We start from the raw sequence: 25,029 nt of genomic DNA on the forward strand, positions 1-25,029 counted from the left end.
AAAAGGAAGCATGAAAAGCGCGTAAAACGTGCACAACAGCCTTTCAGGATTAGAATAGTGCATTATGTAGCGTAGTGAGACGCATAAACTAAAGGGGGGTGTTGTCAGAACAGGCCGTTTACCTGAAAACACCACTGATGATTGGAAACACCTGCGCGTGTGTACTGGCGGCACGTGCTCGGCCGTGTTGACCTCGGGCTCTGAGGAAGAGTCTCTCCGAGTTTTCACCGGTTTCTTTATTATCATGGAGAAGTACATGCTGGTGTCAACTGTCCTTCCTTATTTTCGGACGGTTGTCTTGCTGCTGGTGGTGATCTGCAGTTGCCCGGGGGTCGGGCCCACTCCGGCCGCCTCCGGGGCCGTGCACACTCCGGAAGACTTCAGTCGGCGTTCGTTTGGAAGCATCTTCTCCCCACTGCTCAAAGCCTTGGAGGAGCACGGAGGGTCGAGGTGGAACCCAGGCATGAGGAGAAAGATGAAACCCGAGCACAGGTACATCAAATACCTGACGGAGGTCTTCAAGAAATCCAGACTGCAGAGTAGTTTGGACGGGACGGAAACCTACAACACAGTCCGACTGATGAAGCCCCAAGACGAATGTCTGGCCCAAAGTAACAAAGGTGAGTATGAGGCTGTCATACTGGGTCATACTTGGGGGGGGACCCCACCGCAAACCCTAATATTACAACACAGTGAAGGTATGAATCAATAAGCTGTTTACAATATAAGCCTTTTTTGTTTTGTTTTGTTTTTACATTTTCTACTTTTGTGGCAGTGTCCAAATGATTTTTTTTTCTCTGTTTATAGTTTTCTTAACTGAGTTATCACTATTTTTTTTTTACATTGTCCTCTATTTATTTATTTATTTATTTATTTATTTATTTAGTGTAAATCATATATTTTCCTATATTTGATTCACAGATCATGTAGATGTCCATGAAAACCCGGGTAAATTCAAAGTTAATTATTTTAAAACAGAAAAATAAAAAAAGAAATAAAAAAAAGAAAGTTACTTTTCTCCAGCAAAGGTATTGCTAACTGAATGTAAAAAGTGTCTCTATTCACTGTCATTGAAACAACTCCAAACTATATGGCTTTTACTGGTGAATTAATGTAGAAGATGACTGTGTTTCCATGTCCACTATGGAGCCCCTGAACATCCAAATGGGTCATAACTGTTGACCTTGAAAAGATGACAAACTGCATTTTACACCAATTATTTACATGGATTGGTAGGATTAGTGGATCAACAGGTATTAAACAGTTTAGACCAGTATATGGTTTGTATTGCCAGTGACTGACTGGGTCCATATAGGTTAATGATAACATTAGATTTTTTTTAATTTTTTTTTTACAGTGACACATACATATATTTAAAGTTTTTGGATGGAAGTAAATTTCACTTTGTGTGCCTTTTTTCTTTTCTCTCACATCTTCTCCCTCATAACAGTGTCACCTACACATGGTCCTGGTTTTGTCGAATACAATGATACACTTGATAATATATCTCTGACCAACATCCACAAAGTAATGTAGGTTGTTTTGGTTTATCATTACATGGAATATAATAACACTATATTATTATAATATAGTGTGTAGAACAAAACATTTCTGACTGTATTTTTTTTCAGCCAAAAATAAGTCAAAAGTAATGCAAAGAATCAAATATTTATTAGAATCTTGTTAAGCAAATATATTGATAGGGTTTTTTTTTTTTTTTAAATTGACTAATAATCTCCTATTTTGAGCCATGAGCCCTTAGAATCATCAGTACTTTTCCTCTTACAGTGCCTGTGGTCATAGGTCAACTATGTGCAAAATGTTTACACATCCACTGGTGCTCATGGAAATACCTGGTGTTAAATATAGTGTACTGTACAAAATCTATTTTCATTTCATAGACACACATACTTTTCTTCTACACATTGTGAACAGATATTGTAATTTTTAAATCGACTTGAGCTATCTAACAGCTTTAGTTACTTTCAACATTATAATTTTCTTATATCAGTATGTCCCCCAATGTTTTCTTTTCAATGCTTGTGATGCATTTAAAGATGTGTGTGTGTGTGTGTGTGTGTGTGTGTATATATATATATATATATATATATATATATATATATATATATATATATATATATTTTTTTTTTTTTTTTTTTTTTTTTTCCCTTCAGTACTTGTACTCTGCACTACAAGAGAGTTGTCTTTTAAATTTCATTGTACATGTGCATACTGACAATAAAAAGTGTTTTATTCTAAACTAGTCTTTTCTGCTACTAACCACACTGTATTTGCAGAGAAATTGGCTAAATGGGTTGTTTTTAACCCTATTTGAATTTGTTATTCATGTTCTTGTGGTACAATAATTGTGTGAAAAGTTTTTGTGGTTAATTGCATTTAGGGTTATAAGTTCACAGGTAGTTTTGTGATGATTATTCTTTCTGAGAGTGGCATGAAATAAAGACATAATACCATATGTTTTCTCACATTGTCTTTCAGAGAGTTTTACGCAGGGTGTCTCCTACAGCCTGGATCAAATTCGGAAAAAAGAGGAGCTTCTGAAATCAACCCTACTGTACAGTTTTGACCCTGACGATGCTGCATCTTTCAACTCTGTGTGCTTCCTCAGCATCAAGGAGCAGGAACACTCAAACCAGTGTCAGCTGTGTCCTGAGGTCCACCTGGCTGTGAACTTCACAGCCAACGTAGACCAATGGAACGGAAGAAACTGGGTGGAGGTGGACATGACGCGATTTCTAATGCCTCTCCTAAAATTTCAGAAGAACAAAATACACCTGTTCATCAATGTCACCTGCCCAGAGGAACAAATAGTCAGGGCTGATGGTCACAGAGGCACAATGGAGTTCACCCTGAGGTCCCCTCCACTGCTTTTGTATCTCAGTGACACTGGTAAAATTGTCCATCAGAAGTTACTATCTAGCACTAAAGCAGACCAGAAACCGACGACTGCCGCAGATAAACCACACAAGCAGGTGATTTTCAAAGCAAAACACAGGACTGGGCACAAAAGCAGATGGAAAAGGGAATCTCCGAAAAGCAAACGAGGTGATAAAAGCCTCGATAGCCACCTGCCTGAGCTACTGTCCAGCTCTGAGTTTCCAACAACTGACTGTGCCTTGTATGATTTCAGGGTGCGATTTAGTCAGCTTAAACTTGATCACTGGATTGTTTTTCCTCCCAAGTACAACCCTAGGTACTGCAAAGGTATCTGCCCAAGAACCATGGGCTTTATATATGGCTCCCCTGTCCATACCATGGTGCAAAACATCATATATGAGAAGTTAGATTCCTCTGTGCCCAGACCGTCATGTATTCCCTCCCATTACAGCCCGCTGAGCGTCATGATCTTTGAAGAGGATGGCTCCTATGTCTACAAGGAGTTTGAAGACATGGTTGCCACTCGGTGTACATGTCGCTAAGCCCCAGCTACCAACATTTGGCTTTTCGTTTTTCTACCTTGTTTACAAGCTGAAGAGAACATCATCACAACACCGTCGTCACATGTGAACTCTACTTTAGAGTGCCTCCTTATTACCAAAGTATCAGATACTCTGACGACGCTCAGTGATTTCATGAGTCTTTAAAATCATTTGTGCATGAAAGATCTGGATCTGGAGCAGGTGTGGTTACTTAATCAAGATTGTTTACTTAAAAAGTATTTTATCCTAATGAAAAATGTGGAAACATGACATTTATTTCTTTTCAGTAAGGATGGCAGAAGAGAGTCCAAATGCATCCTGTTCGTCATCGTACTGTGTTTTGTAATATGGAATCTGACACACTTGAAGAAGAAAATGTGTGATGTATAATTTGTATGATTTATTTTAAGTTCTTTTTTGTTAACTTATTTTGGGTGGGTGGTTTGTCGTTATTCTTTAATTTAACACAATGGCCATGTTTTAAGTAGCCCTGTTCTGGACAAATTATGAAGAAGCAGTCACAAACTCTTATCAAACCTTTTACATATCGTTTTATTCCTGGGGATTACAGACAGCCAACTGAATGGCATCTGTCTTTATAATATCCAGAATGAAAGTTGACAAGGTTTCAGTGTGTATTTATTCTGGTCACTGAGTGACTGCATACGTATGAATTGACTGCATAATTATGAATTTCTACTGGCTGAATGTGACAAAATTCATGTCATGTCTGTTTATGCAAAATGAATGAATTCACTGTGTGTGTGCTCAGCTAGGGGATCTCCAAAAGAATGAAAATATGTAGGAAAAGTTGGAAAATAAAAAAAGAGCAAGCATAGAGTTTGTCTTTGCTTATACACTTGACTGAAAATGTGTCTTTGAAATGGGGATCTGAGAGGAGAGTTGGAAAAAGAACATCTACAAACTGCTAAAATATGTTGTGTTTTGTTTTTAGGGGGTCAAAGGTCATCTCTTCATACCTGCTCATGCACTGTACACAGAAACCCATTGAAAACAATATAAACAGATCAATGTACACATGGGACCAGCAAAAATGATGCCAAATGACAATAAGCTTGACGAAATCGGGTAATGTAGGGATTTTTGGTTTACATTTTTGGACTCTGATATAGTACAAATAGTCCACACTCCTGACCTGGAGGTGGCGGTAGTGTTGTCAGTGTGGAGGCCCTGTCTATGCCTGAATAAAAAGCAAGGACATCGGAAGAACATTTCACAACACTGTTGAGAAGCAGCACGGTGAGTCTCAATGTCACAGGGTAAACGTTGTAGTCGGGGTTTATGTGCTTTTTTACATGACAGTGTGATATATTTAGGTATTATTTTTACGATCTATGTGAGTTCCGTGTTTTGGAAACTATATCATTTTTAGGCAAGGAAAAGACTCAAGGTCTGCTGCTACATTAGCTAACGGCTAACAGTTAGCTTAGCCACTGCGGATTGACGCTAAATTCGGAGAGTTGGCGCTGTTAGATTAAACAGGTAACAACCTGTAGTATCCAAAGTGTTCATAAACTTAGATAATTATTTAAATGTTATGACAGTAACACCCGAATCCATGCCCCATGGTTCACTGTTTTTGAAATGCTAGCATCAAAACATTGAAGCTTTAAAATTACACGCAAACAAATAATTATAATTACGGGAGGTCCTTGTACTTTTTTGTTAAAATTTGAACTCCACACACAGTAGTTATGAAAGAAATAATTGTTGTCTCGATTATCTTTTTTGTAACTGTGCCACTGCTAAACCACTGAGAAACTACACGTTGCATTTACAATATATAAGTTAAATAGGTAATGATCAGAGAAGCCGAAATGATTATATTTCACGTCCTATTTGAATAGATATATAGAGTTTAAGCCACCAATTATAACTTAATATTTACGAAAAGATAATGAATAGATGGCTTTATTAATAGATTATTAATAATAGTTTTTCGTGAAAAATATTCAAATATTAGACACATTTTTAGTCTATATAAGCCGATTTTAGCAGGTCAGTAAAAGTGTAAAAAATGTATCTGCACTGGTTCACCAGGACCACAGCTGCCTGTAGCCATGAATTATAACACTACACATCTGTATGTTTTAGAAATGGGCGAATTGTTAGCTTCTATGCCTTGGAGAGATGATAGTCACCAAGAACTGAAAAAGATACGGGGAAAAATAAATATGGTGAATGTTTTATCCAGCCAGTTGCACAAATTTAAGCATATGCACATGTGTTTACTTCATTTACTCATGTGTGTCTCTTCTGAGAGTAGACTAAGAAAACTTTATAAATATAATTACAACAAACAAACAATGCAAACGGGTAAATGCAGCTGTCACATACTGTATTAAAGGCAAGTAAACACAACATATTGTCAATAGACAATCATAGAACAAGGCTGAAACTATTACAGTCTCTGACATGATTGCACTGACCTAGAGTATTGTTTTCTCAATGCTTTAAAACTGCCAGAGGTGAAATCAGGGGAAAAAAACGTCAGAAATTCTTCTGCAGCTCTCCCTTCTAAATCCAAATCAAAACACCAAATGTTAAAAATGCATCATTTGTGTGTCTCCAGAGTAGACTGATAGATTAACATCTGACTGAATCTTAACCGTTACTCCTCTGAAAAAATGTTAGTGGCCAAAGCCTCATGTGTCAGGAAAGATTTTTTTTTTTAAATAGATCAAAAACCAAGTCCAGAAATGTTGGATTAGCCTATATGTTGCAATGTAATGATTGTATATTTGTCAAATGATGGCAAAAACTATTGTACATTGAGACTTACAAATGACTTAAGTTCCCTCTTTTTATCTGTTCTTTAATCAGAACTTTGGGAACCTGAGATAAAAGAAATAAGAATTAATTGATAAATCCATGCAAAGGTCTACTCTACACATGAAAGTTACTTGAATATTAACTTAAATAGTTCATACAATCTAATAACATTAAACCTAATTTATATTATCTTAAGTTGTAGTGTACAGCACAGCAGTGTCTTTGTTTTGTTTTTTTGTTTTTTTTTAGTTTAAGTACCTGAACTCAAACCTGAGCCTTAAATCTCGAAGATCCATGTCATTTTAGGATGATGATTACTAAATACACACTGTGTGTGTGTGTGTGTGTGTGTGTGTGTATATATTTTTTGTTGTTGTCTTTTCAGATCAGCTCTCTGGTAGATCATGGGCCTCCATTTTGGAAACTTGGCCAAAGTCAGGCATGTAATCACTTACAGTCTGTCCCCCTTTGAGCAGAAGGCTTTCCCCAACTACTTCTCCAAAGGAATCCCTAATGTGTGGAGAAGATTCTCAGCCTCCTTCTTCAAAGTTGCCCCCCGTAAGTGTATTTCTCATTTCTCTACAGCAGGGGCCACTAACCCTGGTCCTCAAGAGCTACTATCCTGCATGGCCGTTTCTCAGTATGAATTCTTGTCTGTTCTTCTGTTCTCGTGAAATGTCATCAGTCGAGGTACAAGTACTGTTCCAATTGCAACTTAGCATAAACCAAGAACGCATGGAATACCTGGATGTTGTTCTTGTCAGCTAGCTTAAACCAAGGATGCACTGGTTAGTGACTCACGTAGACTTGGCTGGGAAATGATTCCCAAGATGCAGTTTGTGCCGGCCCGGCTGTGAGCCCACCGGCTCACCTGGGACCTGGACGGCTGTGCCCAGCTGAACCGACGAAATGTATTGCAGTTTTGAAAAATATACAAAATGTATAAATGACATGTAAATACTAGTACAAATTTATTGAAATCAAATCAAGTGACATTGTGGTGATTTGAGGGAACCACGTTAGGGAGCTGATGGCAGAAATACAGCAGAGACAGGGAGGAAAGTTCACAAGTACGCAGCCATTCCAATTACAGATAGACTTAAGTTCTTAGGAAGTATGTTCTCTGGGACTGTTCTTACTAAAACCACACTTGCCAAGTTCACAAGACTGCACTCTGTGTTCTTGATATTGAGAAACGGCACGTTTTCGATGTATCCCTCTTCCAACACACCTGATTCAAATGATGGGCTTATCATTAAGCTCTGCAGAAGCCTGATAATGACCCTTCAAGTGTGCTATAAGAGGGAAACATCTAAAACATGCAGGATAGTAGCTCTCGAGGACCAGGGTCTACAGTATGCAAATGTTTTAAAGTACACTGACCCGTTTATTAGTATACTGTATATATGTACATTTAAGTATTACATGTGTTTTTGTTGAGTGAGTTCTTCATGTGTTGTCATGTTAAGCAAAAAAAAAGAAAGTTTCTGGCACCACCTCTGTTGTTTGTGGCCCCTTGACTATTTCATAAATATTTGGTTGAGGACTTTGTTAGAAAAACCCTTTGTTTTTATAGTCATAACAACATGTAAAATAAAGTTTGATTGATTTTACTAGATACTTGTATTTTGTCATTAAGAGTTGTTCATGGTGTGATAAACCTGTTCTCTGCTCAGACAGTGTGGAGTCAAAATAACATTTTTGATGAAACAGGATTTGCACTTAAGTCTGTGAAACATTACTTTAAGTCTTCTGGTTTAGTTGTTTCTAAAGCTCCAGGTTCTATTCTGGTTCACGCTGCTTCTTTTTCACAGCAATGATCATCATGTACCTGACATACACCTGGGGCAATAGCGTCCATCAGCAGAGCAAGAGGAAGAATCCTGCTGACTACGCCAGCGATGAATAAATCAGTGAATCTCTGCCACCTTTCTGTCAGCCTCTTCTTATTGATTCCATGTCTATATCTTTCAATAATAAAGTAAACAAATATTTATGTGAAATGAATTCTGACTTCTCTTATTCAGCCACTGTCTTTGATGTCACAGTTGTTTCACACTATGAAAAGAAAAACAAATTCTAAGCATTTTATCATCCTTAAATGTGGGTCCTTGTTTTACAATTTACCAAAAAAAAAAAGTATTTGTGTTAAAAAATTAGCTTCCTACAATTTGATATATAGTACTAGATTAAGTCCTTCAGCTATACTGTATGTTGTATGAAGTCTCATTTTTAGATATGTCCATGCATTTCTATATTGTCCATCTGTTGTCATGGTCAAAATCAGTTTTCCCAGATATCTGAAGTCAGATTGACTTGAAACTTCGCATGTGCGGTTAAGATGCAGAGATGGTGGACTCTTCAATGAACTCTGCTTCAAAGAATGAAAATTGGGTTGTGGTGAAGGATTCTCAATGTGACCCTTACTATGTATACTGACAGACAATTAGACAATTACCTCTTGTTGCATTTGTGAAAGTTGGACTATTAGCCTGACTTTATATTTGTGCTGTAATCCTTGAAAGACACCTGATACAACCTTTGTTAGAAGTCTACTAAAAAGGGCATATGGATTTTCTTAAGACATTTCAGGTTCGTGTTATTCACATTTTTAATGAAACTTTGTAGATGTAAACATTATAATTCAATTTTACTTTTTCCAGCTGTTTTTATTTTACTGATCCAGCCCACTTCAGGTCATATGGGCTGAATGTGCCCCCTGAACTAAAATGAGTTTGACACCCCTGGTCTAAAGACTGAAAGTAGTTCTATTCATTAAAATTATAGTATTACCATAACATATACCACACACTAGTGAGGAGACAAGAATAAGGAATGAGTTAAACTAATACTACATATATTGATAAGACTAGTCTACAGGTAAAATGCTTAGTAGTGAAAGTTTATCAAGTTTGAGTCACTATTAAAGAAAAATTAAGTCAAAAATGTTGATTGGCTGTAGTTTCTGAGACATGGTCTTGTGTCAAAATGTGAAATATTGAGAATTAATGGAATGTTTGTCTCAGAGATACCAGATCTACTTCAAAACACTGGCTGCTTATTATAATACATTCACTTTTCAGGTTCTTTCTAGTGGAAGATTTATAAATCTATTGAATGAATATACATGAACTAATAGAATAATTTATCTTATACACTGAAAACATCAGCTAACCAGCACTTTTGCCATTTGTTTTACAATTCATCTCATTAAAGTATGTAAGATTTAACACATTTTACCCCCAGTAACGTTCACCTGCGATCTAAATCATCCACTGTTTTAAAATGTCTAACTTGATCAACTAATCCTATCAATACATGCCAATATTTGAGATAAAATGCAGTATTTTGTCTTTTCATGGTCACCAGATATGACTTATTTGGACGTAATGAACATGGAAACACTATCATCTACAACACTGATCACCATTAAAACCAATGTAGTTTGACAAATGATACTGGTTGTAGACGCTTTTTATGTTCAGATAATGGAGTATTTGATGAAAAAGTCAATTTTTCGTCTATTTCTCAGTTTTGATATAATAACCATTGAATTTACTCTGGGATGTCATGAACATGTAGATAATCAGTGAATTAAATAGAGGAAAATACACGATTTACACAGTAACGTGTGGAATGCAGAAGATAACATTTGGTGATAAATCAGTGGGGAAATATAAGATATAGAGAATGCTATTTAGAAGTCAACACAAAAATACCCCTGGGTCTTGAAAGGTTAATGTCTAACGCAGATAATTTCTAAACTACTGTAGACCAGTGTAAATGGTGTGTGTGACCCTGGTGGTGGGGTTGTGGCATTCCTGGCCGCTAGGTGGCGCGCGGTGCTTGACGGTGCTGTCTCTGCAGTCGGATGCTATTGGTCGCTGGGACAGAGAAAATTCCTGAACGCTCTCACGCATCAACCGGCCCGGCGTACCGCATGCTGCCGCTCAGCTTCATGGAACAAGAACAAGGGTGGATCACCGACCGTCCGCTCAGTTAAACCCACTGTAGCCGCCACTGCTGCTGTCACTTTTAGCACTTATTCGCGCCTTCGTTCTTCCTTGTAGTTTCTGCTCTCTGCACTATTTAGTTAGTGAAGATGTCAGTTGTCGGATTTGACGTCGGGTTCATGAGCTGCTATGTAGCGGTAGCCAGAGCCGGAGGGATTGAAACGGTCGCCAATGAATACAGCGACCGGTGTACACCGTAAGTATATCAGTATTTTATATTTATACTGGTGTGAATACATCTTCTGTGATATTGAAACACTCAAAGTGGGAACGGAACTGCTTGTGTTTATTACTGAATGAATCTGCTAGCATCGCTATCTAGCTAGTTAGCATGCTAACGGATTTCACAACAGGAAACGGCATGTGAGTGCTAAAGCTAAGCTAGCTGAGCCGATACCATTGTGAGTTCAAAGAAATCCCGGTATCACTTATTTCTGTATCATGTTTCAGTGGTGTCTTGTTCTCAGAATTGCAAAGATATGATTAATTGCGCCCTGATATTTGTTATATGACCTGGTCGAGCAGGTGATGTTTATGACAGTAAGCATCGATAAGAGCGCATGATGGGAGGAGGCCGAGTCCTGAAATCAGAATGGCTTGATCCATTTATTGATACTCAATTTTTCGGCCATATTCAGCAGAAGACAATTCAAGTAGACATCACGATCGTCACCTTACATCGCACTACGTACTCAGAATAAGTATTATATATAAGTAAATGACCATCGTTGCCTCTACACACCTCATACAAAACCGCCCAGTTGTACAAAAGGAAAAAAAAACGATTGCAGAAGCAAGAACTGAATGATCTTTCCTGTTTATAGAGCATGCGTTTCTTTTGGACCACGGAACCGATCGATCGGTGCAGCAGCCAAAAGCCAGGTATGTTTTTGTGTATATATGGATGCACACTGTGGAGAGCACATCAGATTTCAGCTTTCAAATCACAAATGCATTGATGCACATGTCAGTAATAAGATGGTATTTCTGTTTACCTGTTGAATAGGTCGTCACAAACTGCAAGAACACAGTCCAAGGGTTCAAGAGATTTCATGGCAGGGCATTCTCAGATCCTTTTGTGCAGCGTCTCAAATCCAGCTTGGTCTATGATATTGCACAGATGCCCACAGGAACAACTGGCATCAAGGTGAGAGAATAAATGGGGAGTTAAGTGGGTAGTGTGGTGGAGTATAGAAGGGTCTGAGCACAACAAAGTCACAGAGGATACACTACAACACCATGGTATATGCAAAACACCAGTGGGTTGTGACTCATCTGAGCAGAAGGTAAAAGACCGAGATAACATCTGGTACTCCATCTTCTGTCACATAGATGGATGACAAGGAATGGCTTTGTCAATTTATTTAGCCAGTATTCACACAAATCATATTACACACCGTCAGTCAATAAAAGAAGCAGTGATACTTTTTATTATAATCTTAATAATTGTTTATTGAATCACATCTGAGACTAGTTTAATTTTCAGGGTTGATTTCGGCCATGTGAGGTGTTGGTTTTTTCTGCTGAATGAAGTAAAATTTTAGTGCAAGAAAGCACAGAAAGCTTGCCAATGAACATCACTTATATGATGCAACACTTATGTGCTCTCGAGTTGTGAAATACACTTATGTTTTCACAAGCTGGGCTATGTATGAAATAAGTTCATAAAAGTGTAGGAGTTTGGGTAGAAATAAGGCTGTGAAGAGTTTTGAAAAAATAATGTAATTATTTACCTAATTTTTGATTATATGGATCCGATCAAGCTGTAACACGGTCATGTAAGCAGACTAACTTATATGCATGTATTATACATATTTGAGTAGGTATTTATAAGCGCTTTAACATTATGTATAACAAAATTTGGGGAGATAAAATTTTCAGGTGAAAAATATCAAATTACTGCTCAGTAACACATGGACTTGAAACGGACATGTATTTTTTCAAGCTTTATTCAAACATTCAAAACATGCTATGTACGACAGAAACTGATATCAAGTAGGACAAAACCTTTTAGATATTATGTTCAACTATGCTGAAAATAAATTTTGGAGTAAAATATTGAAAAGTCTCTGTTTTATTGACATGAGAATGTGGTAACACGTGGACAGGCTGCCATAGTAACACGTGGACGACTCTTTACCATTTTATGCATCACCCAAAATGTTGACTTATTCTTTAAAACAAGCAAGATATAATCACAGTGCTTTATTTACTGTATTTAATACTATCACAGTATTATTTCCAACTTGTGCTGATCCATACTGATATAGATAAATTACAAATACAGAGTAATTTCTCAGTAACAGTTCACAGATAGTCTGTTTAAATGTGACCAGTGTATCAATTCACAAACTTCATCATTCAGAATTTTAATTTGTCAAAATAATAGACAGTCTTTTGCATGTCTTTTTGTTAATTTAATGCAGCCTATCGGAAGGTTCCGAACTTCTCCTGTACTGTGTAATTTGTATTTTAAAAAGGATAACAATTCCATAAAATAGATATCTTTAGCTAAAAACTGAGCCCACTTGATAAATGATGTGTGCAAATATAAAGTTTCATGTTGATGTTCACTTTCGCTTGATCAGACCCATATGTGTCAATACTGGCTGTGGGAAGCAATTACATTTACATTCAGTTGATACGAGTTTTGGTAGCGTCAGGAATCAATGAAGAGACCGATTTAGGGATGCTGTTAGTTGATGAAGAGTTCAGGTGTCAATATTACTTTGATTACTCACTTGCTGTACATAATTCTTAACTGAGAGCGCATGCAGTTGGATTCATGTAAGATGTAAATACTTGTCATTTGTGAAGGTGATGTACATGGAGGAGGAGAAGGTGTTCAGCATTGAACAGGTCACTGCCATGCTGCTGACCAAGCTGAAGGAGACGGCAGAAAATGCACTTAAAAAGCCTGTGGCCGACTGTGTTGTGTCTGTAAGTACAACCTATACAGTACATGCAGTCTGTATAAATCATATGCAAGTCTGTCACAGTTTTCATAATCATGATATTGCAGTTATTTTAGCTAATCTCAGTTATTTTATATATTATATATATTATATTTTATAATTGTCTGCATTCACCTGTATCCACCTGTTACAACTCAATTTGAGCTTAGAAACATAAATATCATATTTCATCACTGTGTTTACATCATTTTCTATCATTTGGGAATTGCTTGCACTCAATGAAGTCATCTTGTTCTTTCATTCAGAGGTTCTCAAACTCACAATTTGTAACATTTCTGGAATAAAATATCTTAAAACTGCTGGATCCATTTTATATATTAACTTGTGTGCTGACGTAATAACAATTTATCCACTGTAACTGAACATTTGATTTTGTCATCTATCAGTGTGTCATGTCCTCTCCATTAAGCTAACAGTAACATTAAATGTTACTTGCAGCTTTTTCACTGGAATGTCTTAAGACTTCATTATATGACACTAAATATGGTGTCAATAATATTTTTAGCTATTTTTTTCAGATTCCTGCCACTCTGTGACAAAATTCAGTCACACAGTATGTATGTTGAGGGCCTGTATTATGAACTATAATAAGGGAATAAATTGAGCTGCATCTGTCTGTTAATGTTTGTATGCATAATCAGTCATTTCTCTGGAGGTTTTGGAAAGAGGATTGCTGTAATTACTTTTTTATATTACATCTTACCCTGTACAGTTTTTGCTTACTAATCCTAAAAATCCACAAAAATGCAATGCAAAGTTTTCCACGTGCCAGTGTCCAGTGCTTACACTCTATATGGCATAAAATGAACAGAAAAAAGTGATGCTGTTGGACTTCAACTAAAATGCTGTTATTGTGACGGCCCTAGTTATATAAATAAGGCTGAACCTCTACACACTCTCACAGCTGTTTTTATTTTTGGTACCTGATTAGACCTATTATTTTCTCTGTTCAGATTGGTGCAGTTTGAGGCCATAACAAAGCATCTGCAGACTGGCTAGAATTCAACTCTGTTTTATTGAAAACCTGTGTGTGTGTGTGTGTGTGTGTGTGTGTGTGTGGGACCTGTAAGTCTAAAATGTTACCCTTGTTCACATGCTGTTCTCTGCATCTAACCAGGTTCCCTGCTACTACACTGATGCAGAGAGGAGATCAGTAGTAGATGCAGCACAGATCGCTGGACTCAACTGCCTGCGGCTTATGAATGAGACGACTGCAGGTCTGTACTAGATGTTTTGGGCAGGGCCGGGGCAAGGATGCACATGTTGTTGGTACTGATTTAGCTGATTTAGCTAACTTAAAACTGTGAAATAACTGCTTTAACACTGATTCTACAATGCTTGACTGAATTCATGCTTTGTTTTTTTTGTAGTTGCATTGGCATACGGAATCTATAAACAGGATCTTCCTCCTCCTGAGGAGAAAGCCAGGAATGTGGTGTTTGTGGACTTGGGCCATTCTGGATACCAGACATCAGTGTGTGCCTTTAATAAGGGCAAAGTCAAGGTGTGTAGTTAATAGTCTTTTGTTCTTAAATGGGCCTTTTTTTTCTTGGGGAGTTTTTCTGTATCCATCTGGTGGCTATTTCTACCTCTGTCTCCTCAGGTCCTTGCTACAGCCTGTGATCCAGAACTGGGAGGAAAGGACTTTGATGAGTTTTTGGTCCAGCACTTCTGTGAGGAATTCGGCAAGAAGTACAAGATTGATGTCAAGTCCAAACCCAGGGCTCTGGTCAGGCTCTACCAGGAGTGTGAAAAACTGAAAAAGCTGATGAGTGCCAACTCTTCTGACCTGCCACTGAACATTGAATGCTTCATGAATGACATTGATGTTTCTGGAAAACTGAACAGGTAGGCCAACAACAAAAACAAATTCATATTTCTGTTGTATTCATGTTTTATAATGCCTGTGTCTTATTTTTTTTCAATGTACTTTAAAGATAAGGTGTGTCTTTGTTTTTCTCTTGTAAAAGGGGTCAGTTTGAAGAGATGTGTGCTGACCTCTTGGGCAGAGTAGAGTCTCCACTGCAGAGTCTGTTGGAACATGCCAGTATGTAATTTTTCCTGAAGAGTTATTATACTCACTGTTCATTTACATTTTTTATGGTCAGTTCAGCATCTCTTCATGAGTGTGTTCTATCTTTTGTTAAGAACTAAAGAAGGAGGACATCTATGCAGTAGAGATAGTGGGTGGAGCTTCCAGGATCCCGGCTGTCAAAGAGAGAATCAGCAAATTCTTTGGAAAGGAATTAAGCACCACACTGAATGCTGACGAAGCTGTGGCCAGAGGATGTGCTCTGCAGGTATGACTTCCTCTTGTTTTCAGTTTCCTTCCTTTGCTCACCAGCCACAGGGAAGTCTTTAAGTTCTGTGTTGAAATTCATAAGTCATGTAAAAGTGGTGTTTTATGTTTTTCGATGGTAAATTTTTTTTGTTTGTTTGTTTTTATATTGGTTTCATATATCATTTATTAAAACTCTATTTTTGTCTTTGCAGTGTGCAATACTGTCACCTGCCTTTAAAGTTCGTGAATTCTCCATCACGGATATTGTACCATATCCAATCTCCTTGAAGTGGCATTCAGCTGCTGAAGAAGGAGTGAGGTAAAACACAGACTTATTATTTTTTTATATCAACGGCCATTATTAATAACATAATAATAACCACTGTGTTATATTCCCTTTTTGCAGTGATTGTGAGGTATTTCCTAAAAACCACGCAGCACCTTTCTCTAAAGTGTTGACCTTCTACCGGAGAGAGCCTTTCTCTTTGGAGGCCTACTATAATTGCCCTAATGAGCTGCCCTACCCTGATCCCACTATTGGTAAGAAAATTAAAGCAGATCTCTAAGTGCTTGTTTTTTGCTCTTGGACTGGCCCATTTATTATCGGCATATGAAATGGCACCAGCTAATGTGCCTACTTATGTATTCAGCAATGTTTCAGTCAGCTAATGTATCTTGGAAACTACTCGTTTCCTTCAAGATGGACAATGGTTGATTGGCTTTTTTTGAGAATTTTTTTTTCCCCCATCTCCATCCAGGTCAGTTTCTGATCCAGAAAGTCGTTCCACAGGCATCTGGGGAGAGCTCCAAAGTGAAGGTAAAGGTGCGAGTGAACATCCACGGAATTTTCAGTGTGTCCAGCGCCTCTTTGGTCGAAGTGCAGAAGTCGGATGAGTCGGAGGAACCCATGGAAATGGAGCAGACTAATGACAAAGAAGGAGAGGTATGTGAGCCTAGTACTTCGGTTGATTTCCATGAAGCAACAACCAAACTGTTACAAGTGTCCCTGTTTGATACAAAAATCACAACTGATTTTTTTGTTTTTCACTCCTATAGACCACGATGCAGACTGACCAGGATGAGCAACAGGGACAGGGAGATAGTCCGAAAGACACAGAAGACAAGACACCACGAGAAAATGAAGAGATGGAAGTATGGATTTCTTTTTCTGTTTTTAGTAACAGTTCCTGAAGCTGTCTGTATAATGACAATCTGTGCATTTTGGTCTCATTCTTGTTCTCAATATAAAATAGGGCTGCAAGAAATTTTCACATTTGATTTATCTTGTAGTCATTTTCTTGACTTGAATAGTTGTTTGATCAGGACGGCATTCTAAAATGTCATCTAGAAACCATAAAATATTCATTTCAAGAGGCTGGAGCATTAGTTTTCCTTTGTTTTTAATTGGCTGAAAAATATTGAATGAAAAATGAATTTACGACACTTGATTAAAATGTTTACCTTGGTTTATTGACGGGTAGTGCAGGACATATTTGGCTGTTCTAATAAGCTTTTCTCCATCCTAGACGACCACAGAGGAGAGCAAAAGTGAGAAGAAGTCTGACCAGCCCCCACAAGCCAAAAAGCCCAAAGTCAAAACAAAAGTACTGGAGCTTCCGATTGAAAACAGTCCACAATGGCAGCTAGCAGATGACATGCTTAATCTTTTTGTAGAAAATGAGGTAACTAGTCCCCGCACACATTACTAAATCCATCCATTCATCCATCATCTTTAATTACGGGATGTATTTAGAAGTGTTTGGCAGTTACAGTTGCTGTTTGGATTCTCCACAGGGTAAGATGATCATGCAGGACAAGCTGGAGAAAGAGAGAAATGACGCAAAGAATAATGTAGAAGAGTATGTCTATGACATGAGGGACAAACTACACGGGATGTTTGAGAAGTTTGTCAGCGAGTCTGTGAGTAATAAGTCACTTCTCGTAAGGAAAGGGGTCAAAGTTTGCACCATGTAACCCAATGCACAACAGATTAGACTCTGCTTTTCATATTGTACAATGTATTTGTTAACTTTAGGACCGTGATGCTTTGTCATTAAAACTGGAGGACACTGAGAACTGGCTGTATGAAGATGGAGAGGACCAACCTAAGCAAGTGTACATTGACAAACTAGCAGAGCTGAAGGTAAACGGCAATAGTGGTAACTAGTAGTCTTTTCTCCTCTTTAAGATTGTTTGAGATTTTGAGGGATTTAAATCAACATGGATCTCCTTTAGAAACTTGGCCAGCCCATCCAGGAGAGGTTTACAGAGTCTGAGGAGAGACCTAAAGCTTTTGATGAGATGGGAAAACAAATCCAGCAGTACATGAAATTTGTTGAGGCGTACAAAATGAAGGTACAACACAAAAACTTGCATCTGTCACCTCACCTGTTGTGCATGCATTACAATGGAATCAATCTTTAAAATGTTCTTTTGTCTTCCAGGACGAGCAGTATGACCACTTGGATGAGGCCGACGTCACCAAAGTAGATAAACTGGTCAATGATGCAATGATCTGGATGAACAGTGCCATGAACCAGCAGAGCAAACAGAGTTTGACAGTGGATCCCTCAGTTAAAGTCAAAGACATTAAAGCAAAAACAGGGGTAAGGATTTTGTTCAGAAAAAGCATCCAATATGTTCTACCCATTAGGAAGCTAAGCTCACGTGTCTGCCTGAGCTGTAACACCAGAATTTAGGCGACTGGTAACTTTAGAGACTCTGAAACTGTCTTTCTTCTCCTTGTGGTTATCTTGTACTCATATATTTTCTGGCTTCATCTGCACATTAACTCACAAATGAAACCATAAATGCAGACTCCAGTGTTTACTTCAGTCTGATAATGTGCTGCATGTGGCATCTCTTTTGCTTGTGGGGGACACTGAGCAGTTCACACTGGAATCTGAAATCAGCCATATTACAAAAATTGTCAAACAGTACAAGAATAAAGAAATACACAAATTCCATAATAGTTAAGTCTGAAGTGAAGAAAGATCCTGAATTGATCTTGAGGTTCTAGGTACAAGTACTAATATTCTTGTGTAAAATAAAATTTACTAAAACCTGCAGGAGCCAGATTCATGGAGATAAAATTAGTGATGTCCTGATCTGTATTTTTTTGCTTCTGATCTGATTTTTTTCAGGATTAATTTTGCTGATACCAATCTGATACCAATCTGATATCAACTTTTCACAATGAAATTTTGATTTAAATTTGGAGTCATTATTTATAGGTTAGTATGCTATTATTTTACTTGAGATCACAATTGGGCTGAGTGTAGAACCTGAACTAAAACAAGTATGACACCTTTGACTCTTAATAACTTTAGTATGATTTTGCACTTTCCAAACTCATAATGTGGGTGAAATTAGAACCTTTGGCAATCCAGTTTTGGCCTGCGGGCCGTATGTTTGCCACTGCTGTTGTGCGTCTATGGATAGGTCTGTCCAGGGATTAAATGGCGGTATGTTCCATGCTGTACGTTAGTGATGCGCGAATCAGCGGGTTACTGGCAGGTTGGGTTGGGGTGGGTCAAAAGAATGTCAGTTTATTTGCTGGACAGGTCAGGTCGGGTCAAATAATTCCACAAAAGCCCTGCGGGTTGGAAAAAAAACCAACTCGCGCATCACTACCAGTCCATAAAATGAAAGTGAAACCTATAGGCGCTTTACTAATTCCTCTAAACCTCCTGCTGTTGTGAAGCTAATTTTCCTTTTCCCTACCTTTGGAAACTTTAATTTGAGGGAGCGGGACATGTGTTTACCCCCCCATCCCCAGAACCAGGTCTGGATCAGCCCTATCTTGTGACTAAATCCGATCCGATCTTCTAAAAAATGCCAAATCGGCAGCCGATACCGATCTTTACATCAGATTAGAACATCCCTAGATGAAATGCTAGACCTTGGAAATACAGACCTTTCTTTCAGCAGCCCTGCCCTCTCAGTACAACTACCAGTCTAAATATGAAAATGACTGTGAAAAGCAAAGCATCTTTTCTAAGCTTCTATGTAGAGGCACACAAGACCTGTAAAATCACATCCAGGTAGAATGTGACTGATTCTGATCGTCCAGAAACCTCAGAGTAGATTTCCTACAGCCTGAAAGCACAGGTAAAGAGAAGATGCAGAAAACTCATGTCATCTCAGATTATTTGAATTACAAAATACTGAAAGGTAATTATGGTTATGATTGATTTTTTTTTTTTTTTGTTGCCAGTGAATTCTTAAAAAACTTTAAGCTTAGCAACTTTAAGGCAGATTCACATTTAAGGTTAAAACACCATATCATCCACAAGTGAATCTTAAAGAGGGACTGCAACAGTTCCAATCACAAATGACAAAAAGAAGTGATTGAATCAAACCTAAGATGGTGATATCCCTCGGTTTGTGAATCTTCACCTTCTAAGGTTTTTCCTACCATCTTTTCCATTAAATAATGTGTATAAATTCCCCAGAGACATATGTTCCTTTAGTCATTGGGAAACATACATCTGATCCTTGTAATTTAAAAAAAAAACATTCTGTTTTCCAGGAGCTTTTCTCTGCCTGTAACCCTATTGTGACCAAGCCCAAACCCAAAGTGGAGCTTCCCAAGGAGGACACACCTGCAGAGCAGAACGGGCCCGTCAATGGACAGGAGAAAGCCCAAGACGAAGCCACAGACAAGGGAACAACTGAGAACACAGGCAACCCTACATCAGAAACCACAGAAAACAAGCCTGACATGGACCTTGACTGAAGCAGCCTAACGCCCCCGCCCCCACCCTACTCCCTCCCCACGCAAAGTTGAATGGGAGCTGGTTGTTTCAGATTGAGATGCAGCTTCGGTGTATTTCAGAGAGCAAGTGCAGGCTTTCAGGAAACTGCACTCCACACTCAAAGCAAGCAGGGTGATTAGCACACTGAGCAGTTCCTGGTGGTATCTCTGTCTCATGACATAGCATGCCCTCTCTCTTTCTGGATGACATAAATAAAAAGCCAGCTGCAATAAGCCTGTTTGACAATGAGCGCTGTACACATGATGGTATTTATTTCTGTTGTGTGCTCTGTGTGTTCTGGTCTGTGTCACAATATGGTTTTAATAAAGGTATTGAAAATCACATGACGTTTTTTATTACCTTGAAAGCAGCACAACCTTTTTATCTAAATACTCTTTAAGTGGTAATGTTTTACGTCTTTACCATAGTTATGCATTCTCTACTTTTTCTCCTTGAGACCCTTTATCTCTTTAGAACCCATACTTACAAAAAGTGCATAATGAATTACTGTGCATATGTTTTCACTGACACTTCTGCCATCAAAACACAGTCTTTTTAAAAAATTTTTTTAATTGTACAGAATTTCGTGTTTTGTATTTTAAATTTGTCTTGCGTACATTCTTAATTTTACCTTTTCACATGAATTATGTTTTTATCTAGTTATAGCCTATCTTTCATATAGTCATTTTATTCTTGTTACATCTTCAACAACTGAAGCCATTTCACTTGGCTTTGTTGAGGGAATTATTTCTATTTTCCAGAGAACACTAATATTTCCAACAGAAAAATGAACATATATATCATATTACTGCCATATATTTTTGTCCACCACTTAATGACCCAATAAAAGCTGCTGTGCAACTCACTGGGGGTCACAAACCTCCGTTTGGGAAACGTATATACAGAACAGTTAACATGAATTTATGTTTTGGTTGTGTTTTATGAAGGTAGATTTGTTTCTTTATTATTCAATCTAAAGAAAAGTTGCCTTAACCAAAAAACATATTTTCAATCAAAAAAACAAACAAACTTTACTTCAATCAAAAAAAAAAACAAAAAAACAAAACTTTTCAATCAAAGAAAAAAGTGTTTGAATGCAAAAATAAATAAAAAATAAATTAAAAAAAAAAAATAAAAATATATATATATATATATATATTTATATACATACATACATATATATATATATATATATATATATATATATATATATATATATATATATATATATATATATATATATATATATATATGAGACCTAAAAAATTCCATTTCAACACTTTTTTTCTTTGACTTTTTTTTTATTGATTCATATATATATATATATATATATATATATATATATATATATATATATATATATATATATATATATATATAAAATTGAAAAATGTCTTTTTTGATTGAAATGATATTTTTGGGGGTTGAATTATAAAGACACAAATATTCTACTCATAATATGGCCCAAATACAAAAAAGATGACTTAAATCAAAAAATTATTTTCAATCAAAAAATAACTCTAAACTCTTTTAAAAAAGCAACCTTTTCAGTCAAGAAAAGTGTCCAAATGCAATTTTGGGGGTCTCAGATATATATATAGCATTCAAACACTTTTTTTCCTTTGAAAACGATTTGACTGAAGTGAATTTTTTTTTTTTTTTTTAGTTAAAAATATTTCTTTGGTTAAGGCAACTTTTGTTTTGATTGAATAATAAAGAAACAAATCTACCTTCATAGTGTTTAAGGTCAAATATTTGTGGTTAAGATGGCTAAAATTTGTAAGTATAATATTTAACTAAATGTACTTATCTTTTTGCGTCGCCTAGCAACCACTCTACGTATTACGTTATGCGGGATTTAGGAAAACCAGAGGTAAGATAACAGAAACAGCTGGAACACTGGGAATAGCTATTTCACTATTTTTAAGATAACGCTGTTAATATACGTAGACAGGTTTTATTTTTAAGACCACTTGACATAATGATGTTTAGGGTTGGTAACAGTAATAGTCTCTAGCAGTGCTGAGCTTTAATTCTCAAATCAGTGATTAGCTAGCTTAGCCCTTTAGCTTGTCAACTATAATCTGCTAATAAACATGAGTTCAGTGAACGCCACCTCCGAAATCACATGATCAGTCCAGGTTCTTTCTGTTCCGATAAAAGCTGCAGAGTCCGACATAAAGCTGAAGCAGTAAGTATGTTTCTGCTCCTTTGTTAAGATAGTCTATTAATAACACGATGAAAAGTTTTGGTTAGCAAGAAAGTATCTTTCCGTCTTTGCTGTTAGCCACACGATTGCATTAACAGTGATCTCATTGTCCTCTCGGTGGATATATAGCTTAATGAGTTCAAAGTCTGATTTAGGTGTGTTTTGTCCTGAATAACTTCGAGGAGAAGCTCTAACAAAGAAGCAAATCGACTTGTTTTCTTGTTTTTAGCAGAACAATGAAGCTGATCATCCTCAATGACTATGACCAGGCAAGCGAATGGGCTGCAAAATACATACGAAATAAAATATTACTGTTCAAACCTGGTCCAGACAGACATTTCACACTGGGTCTCCCAACAGGTAAGTAGGAGGATAAATCTTTTCACAACATAACTTAAATAATAGGAGGTTTACAGTAATGCAGTTCTTAAAATATCCCTTACTCTGCTTCTTTAGATAATTTCCTGGTTGTAGTTTGCCCAGATGTGATTTAAATGTACACGTTTCTGTAAACAGAGGTGATGCTACTAATTATTCAGAAAGTTTAACCATTGATAAATTAATCAGTAGGATGTTCATAGCTGATCCGACTTCTTTAAACGTAAGATGAGAGATAAAAATAAAACAAGCATAGTATTCTGTGACAACACATATTTTACTTTCAGACATCAGATACATTCAGTTAGCTTATATCTAACATTTAACAATGGAAACATGAACGACTCCGGTAGTTATTGTGAAAGCAAAAGTTATAGGGATTTATGTACTGCACTTTTGGTACTTTCAACTGTGTGTTTTTTGGGATCATATTATTGTTTGGTCTATCTACAGGAAGCACTCCTCTGGGTTGTTACAAAAAACTGATTGAGTACTACAAGAATGGAGAAATCTCATTCCAGTATGTAAAGACTTTCAACATGGATGAATACGTAGGTAAGTCATCCTCACCTCCTCTCCCCTCCATAAAATAGATAATGTTTTAATGTATTACAAGATAAAGTGGAAAGATTGGTCTTATGTAAAGCCTGTCATAAAACCCTGTGTAGGACTTCCGAGAGATCATCCTGAGAGCTACCACTCCTTCATGTGGAATAACTTCTTCAAGCACATAGACATAAAAGCAGAGAACACCCACATCCTAGATGGCAATGCTGCTGACCTGCAAGCAGAGTGTGAGGCTTTTGAGGACAAGATAAAAGCTGCTGGGGGGATTGAGCTCTTTGTTGGAGGTCAGAATTCCACAGTGTAAACAGAATTACAACGTGTCATTTGTTTATGTATTAAGGTCTGAAATATTATGATTAAAACTATGCCACCTATCAGGTATTGGACCAGATGGCCACATTGCCTTCAATGAGCCTGGATCCAGCCTTGCTTCCAGAACCAGGGTGAAGACCCTGGCACAGGACACAATTATTGCTAATGCCCGGTTCTTTGATGGAGATTTGTCAAAAGTGCCCACCATGGCACTGACCGTGGGAGTGGGCACTGTAATGGATGCCAAAGAGGTTAGCAGCCTGTGTAAATGCTAATCCAATGTCCTTTTTAAAAATTTCTTCAGCAGCATCACCAACACTGTAAGTACTCCTCCTCAGTCATAGATGCTTCAAATTCTAATTTTCAATTACTTTCAGGTCATGATTCTCATCACTGGAGCGCATAAGGCATTTGCTTTATACAAAGCTATAGAAGAAGGTGTGAATCATATGTGGACAGTGTCTGCATTCCAGCAACATCCACAGACGGTTTTTGTATGTGATGAAGATGCCACCTTGGAACTACGGGTTAAAACTGTAAAGTACTTTAAAGGTGAGATTAATACTGTTATGTAGAGATTTTTCATGTTTCATGTTGAAACACATCTTCAGCCCAGTCTGCTTTGCAGTGCAATGATATCCCCAGAACAGACATTAATCATACAGAACATGCTGATTCTTGTGTCTTTTTTTTTTTTTTTTTTTTTTAGGGATGATGCATGTGCACAATAAACTGGTTGATCCTCTTCCCTCTGGGTCCAAGAAGAACTGAGGAGTTGTACTCTGAATTTTGGGTTCATATATGAGGGACACTGAGATCATTTTTGTATTTTGAAGAAGCTAAAAATAAAAACAGTATTTGAAGTCAGATACAATCAGTCATTGTATGCAAGGTTCTTGGAGTAATTTTTCAGGTTCATAGGTGTTTCTTCATACAGTCTTGCTTTATATGTGTTGTTTTAAATAAAGGTGCCAAGTGGTTAATTTTTATACTTTTGTGCCTCTGTTTTTGTGACTGTTATTCTTTCAATGCTCAAACTGGTCTGTGTCTCAAATCACATGATAAAAAAAAGGAACGACTTATGTTGCATTTAGGCACTCATGATTTCCTAAATATTGACGGCAATCAAAGCATATCGTGTATAGCTCTGATTTCACCACTGACACAGTTTACATAGATTTTTAAGAGAAACAAGTGAAACAGCTTCATGTTGGTGCACGATCTGATTCTTATTCTCGTAATTAAATGTGTGATCTCGATAACTTGGTGTGATATCGTATTTCCGACGGTATGTGAAGGCGTCT

At 37.2% G+C, this 25,029-nt stretch overlaps 4 protein-coding genes across 5 annotated transcripts; all 4 read left to right on the plus strand.

Annotated features, from left to right (window-relative positions):
- The first annotated feature begins 244 nt into the window (after window positions 1-244).
- Window positions 245-3,440, plus strand: gdf9 (growth differentiation factor 9). Its single transcript, XM_030144829.1, has 2 exons — window positions 245-620; window positions 2,500-3,440. Exons 1-2 carry the CDS (start codon window positions 245-247, stop codon window positions 3,438-3,440), a joined length of 1,317 nt encoding a protein of 438 aa, XP_030000689.1.
- A 1,177-nt stretch (window positions 3,441-4,617) lies between these two features.
- Window positions 4,618-8,240, plus strand: uqcrq (ubiquinol-cytochrome c reductase, complex III subunit VII). The gene is made up of 3 exons (XM_030144837.1): window positions 4,618-4,700; window positions 6,619-6,791; window positions 8,048-8,240. The coding sequence occupies exons 2-3, from the start codon at window positions 6,638-6,640 to the stop codon at window positions 8,140-8,142; spliced, it is 249 nt and encodes an 82-aa protein (XP_030000697.1). The 5' UTR covers window positions 4,618-4,700; window positions 6,619-6,637; the 3' UTR covers window positions 8,143-8,240.
- A 1,897-nt stretch (window positions 8,241-10,137) lies between these two features.
- hspa4b (heat shock protein 4b) lies at window positions 10,138-20,601 on the plus strand. Its single transcript, XM_030144823.1, has 19 exons — window positions 10,138-10,442; window positions 11,071-11,128; window positions 11,253-11,393; window positions 13,064-13,186; window positions 14,339-14,438; window positions 14,592-14,725; window positions 14,825-15,069; window positions 15,192-15,268; window positions 15,370-15,521; window positions 15,715-15,821; window positions 15,909-16,042; window positions 16,261-16,445; window positions 16,559-16,654; window positions 17,029-17,184; window positions 17,297-17,422; window positions 17,538-17,645; window positions 17,738-17,857; window positions 17,947-18,108; window positions 20,034-20,601. Exons 1-19 carry the CDS (start codon window positions 10,336-10,338, stop codon window positions 20,238-20,240), a joined length of 2,538 nt encoding a protein of 845 aa, XP_030000683.1. The 5' UTR covers window positions 10,138-10,335; the 3' UTR covers window positions 20,241-20,601.
- Window positions 20,602-22,430: 1,829 nt separating this feature from the next.
- gnpda1 (glucosamine-6-phosphate deaminase 1) lies at window positions 22,431-24,716 on the plus strand. 2 transcript variants are annotated; one of them, XM_030144831.1, is made up of 7 exons: window positions 22,431-22,450; window positions 22,698-22,828; window positions 23,300-23,401; window positions 23,515-23,697; window positions 23,792-23,976; window positions 24,103-24,277; window positions 24,435-24,716. In XM_030144831.1, the coding sequence occupies exons 2-7, from the start codon at window positions 22,705-22,707 to the stop codon at window positions 24,494-24,496; spliced, it is 831 nt and encodes a 276-aa protein (XP_030000691.1). In that variant the 5' UTR covers window positions 22,431-22,450; window positions 22,698-22,704; the 3' UTR covers window positions 24,497-24,716. The 2 variants fall into 2 exon arrangements, with proteins under 2 accessions (XP_030000691.1, XP_030000692.1); XM_030144832.1 differs by having other exon boundaries at window positions 22,701-22,828.
- Window positions 24,717-25,029: the final 313 nt, after the last annotated feature.

This window comes from Sphaeramia orbicularis, chromosome 10, assembly GCF_902148855.1.
Source record: "Sphaeramia orbicularis chromosome 10, fSphaOr1.1, whole genome shotgun sequence".
Classification (NCBI taxonomy): domain Eukaryota; kingdom Metazoa; phylum Chordata; class Actinopteri; order Kurtiformes; family Apogonidae; genus Sphaeramia; species Sphaeramia orbicularis.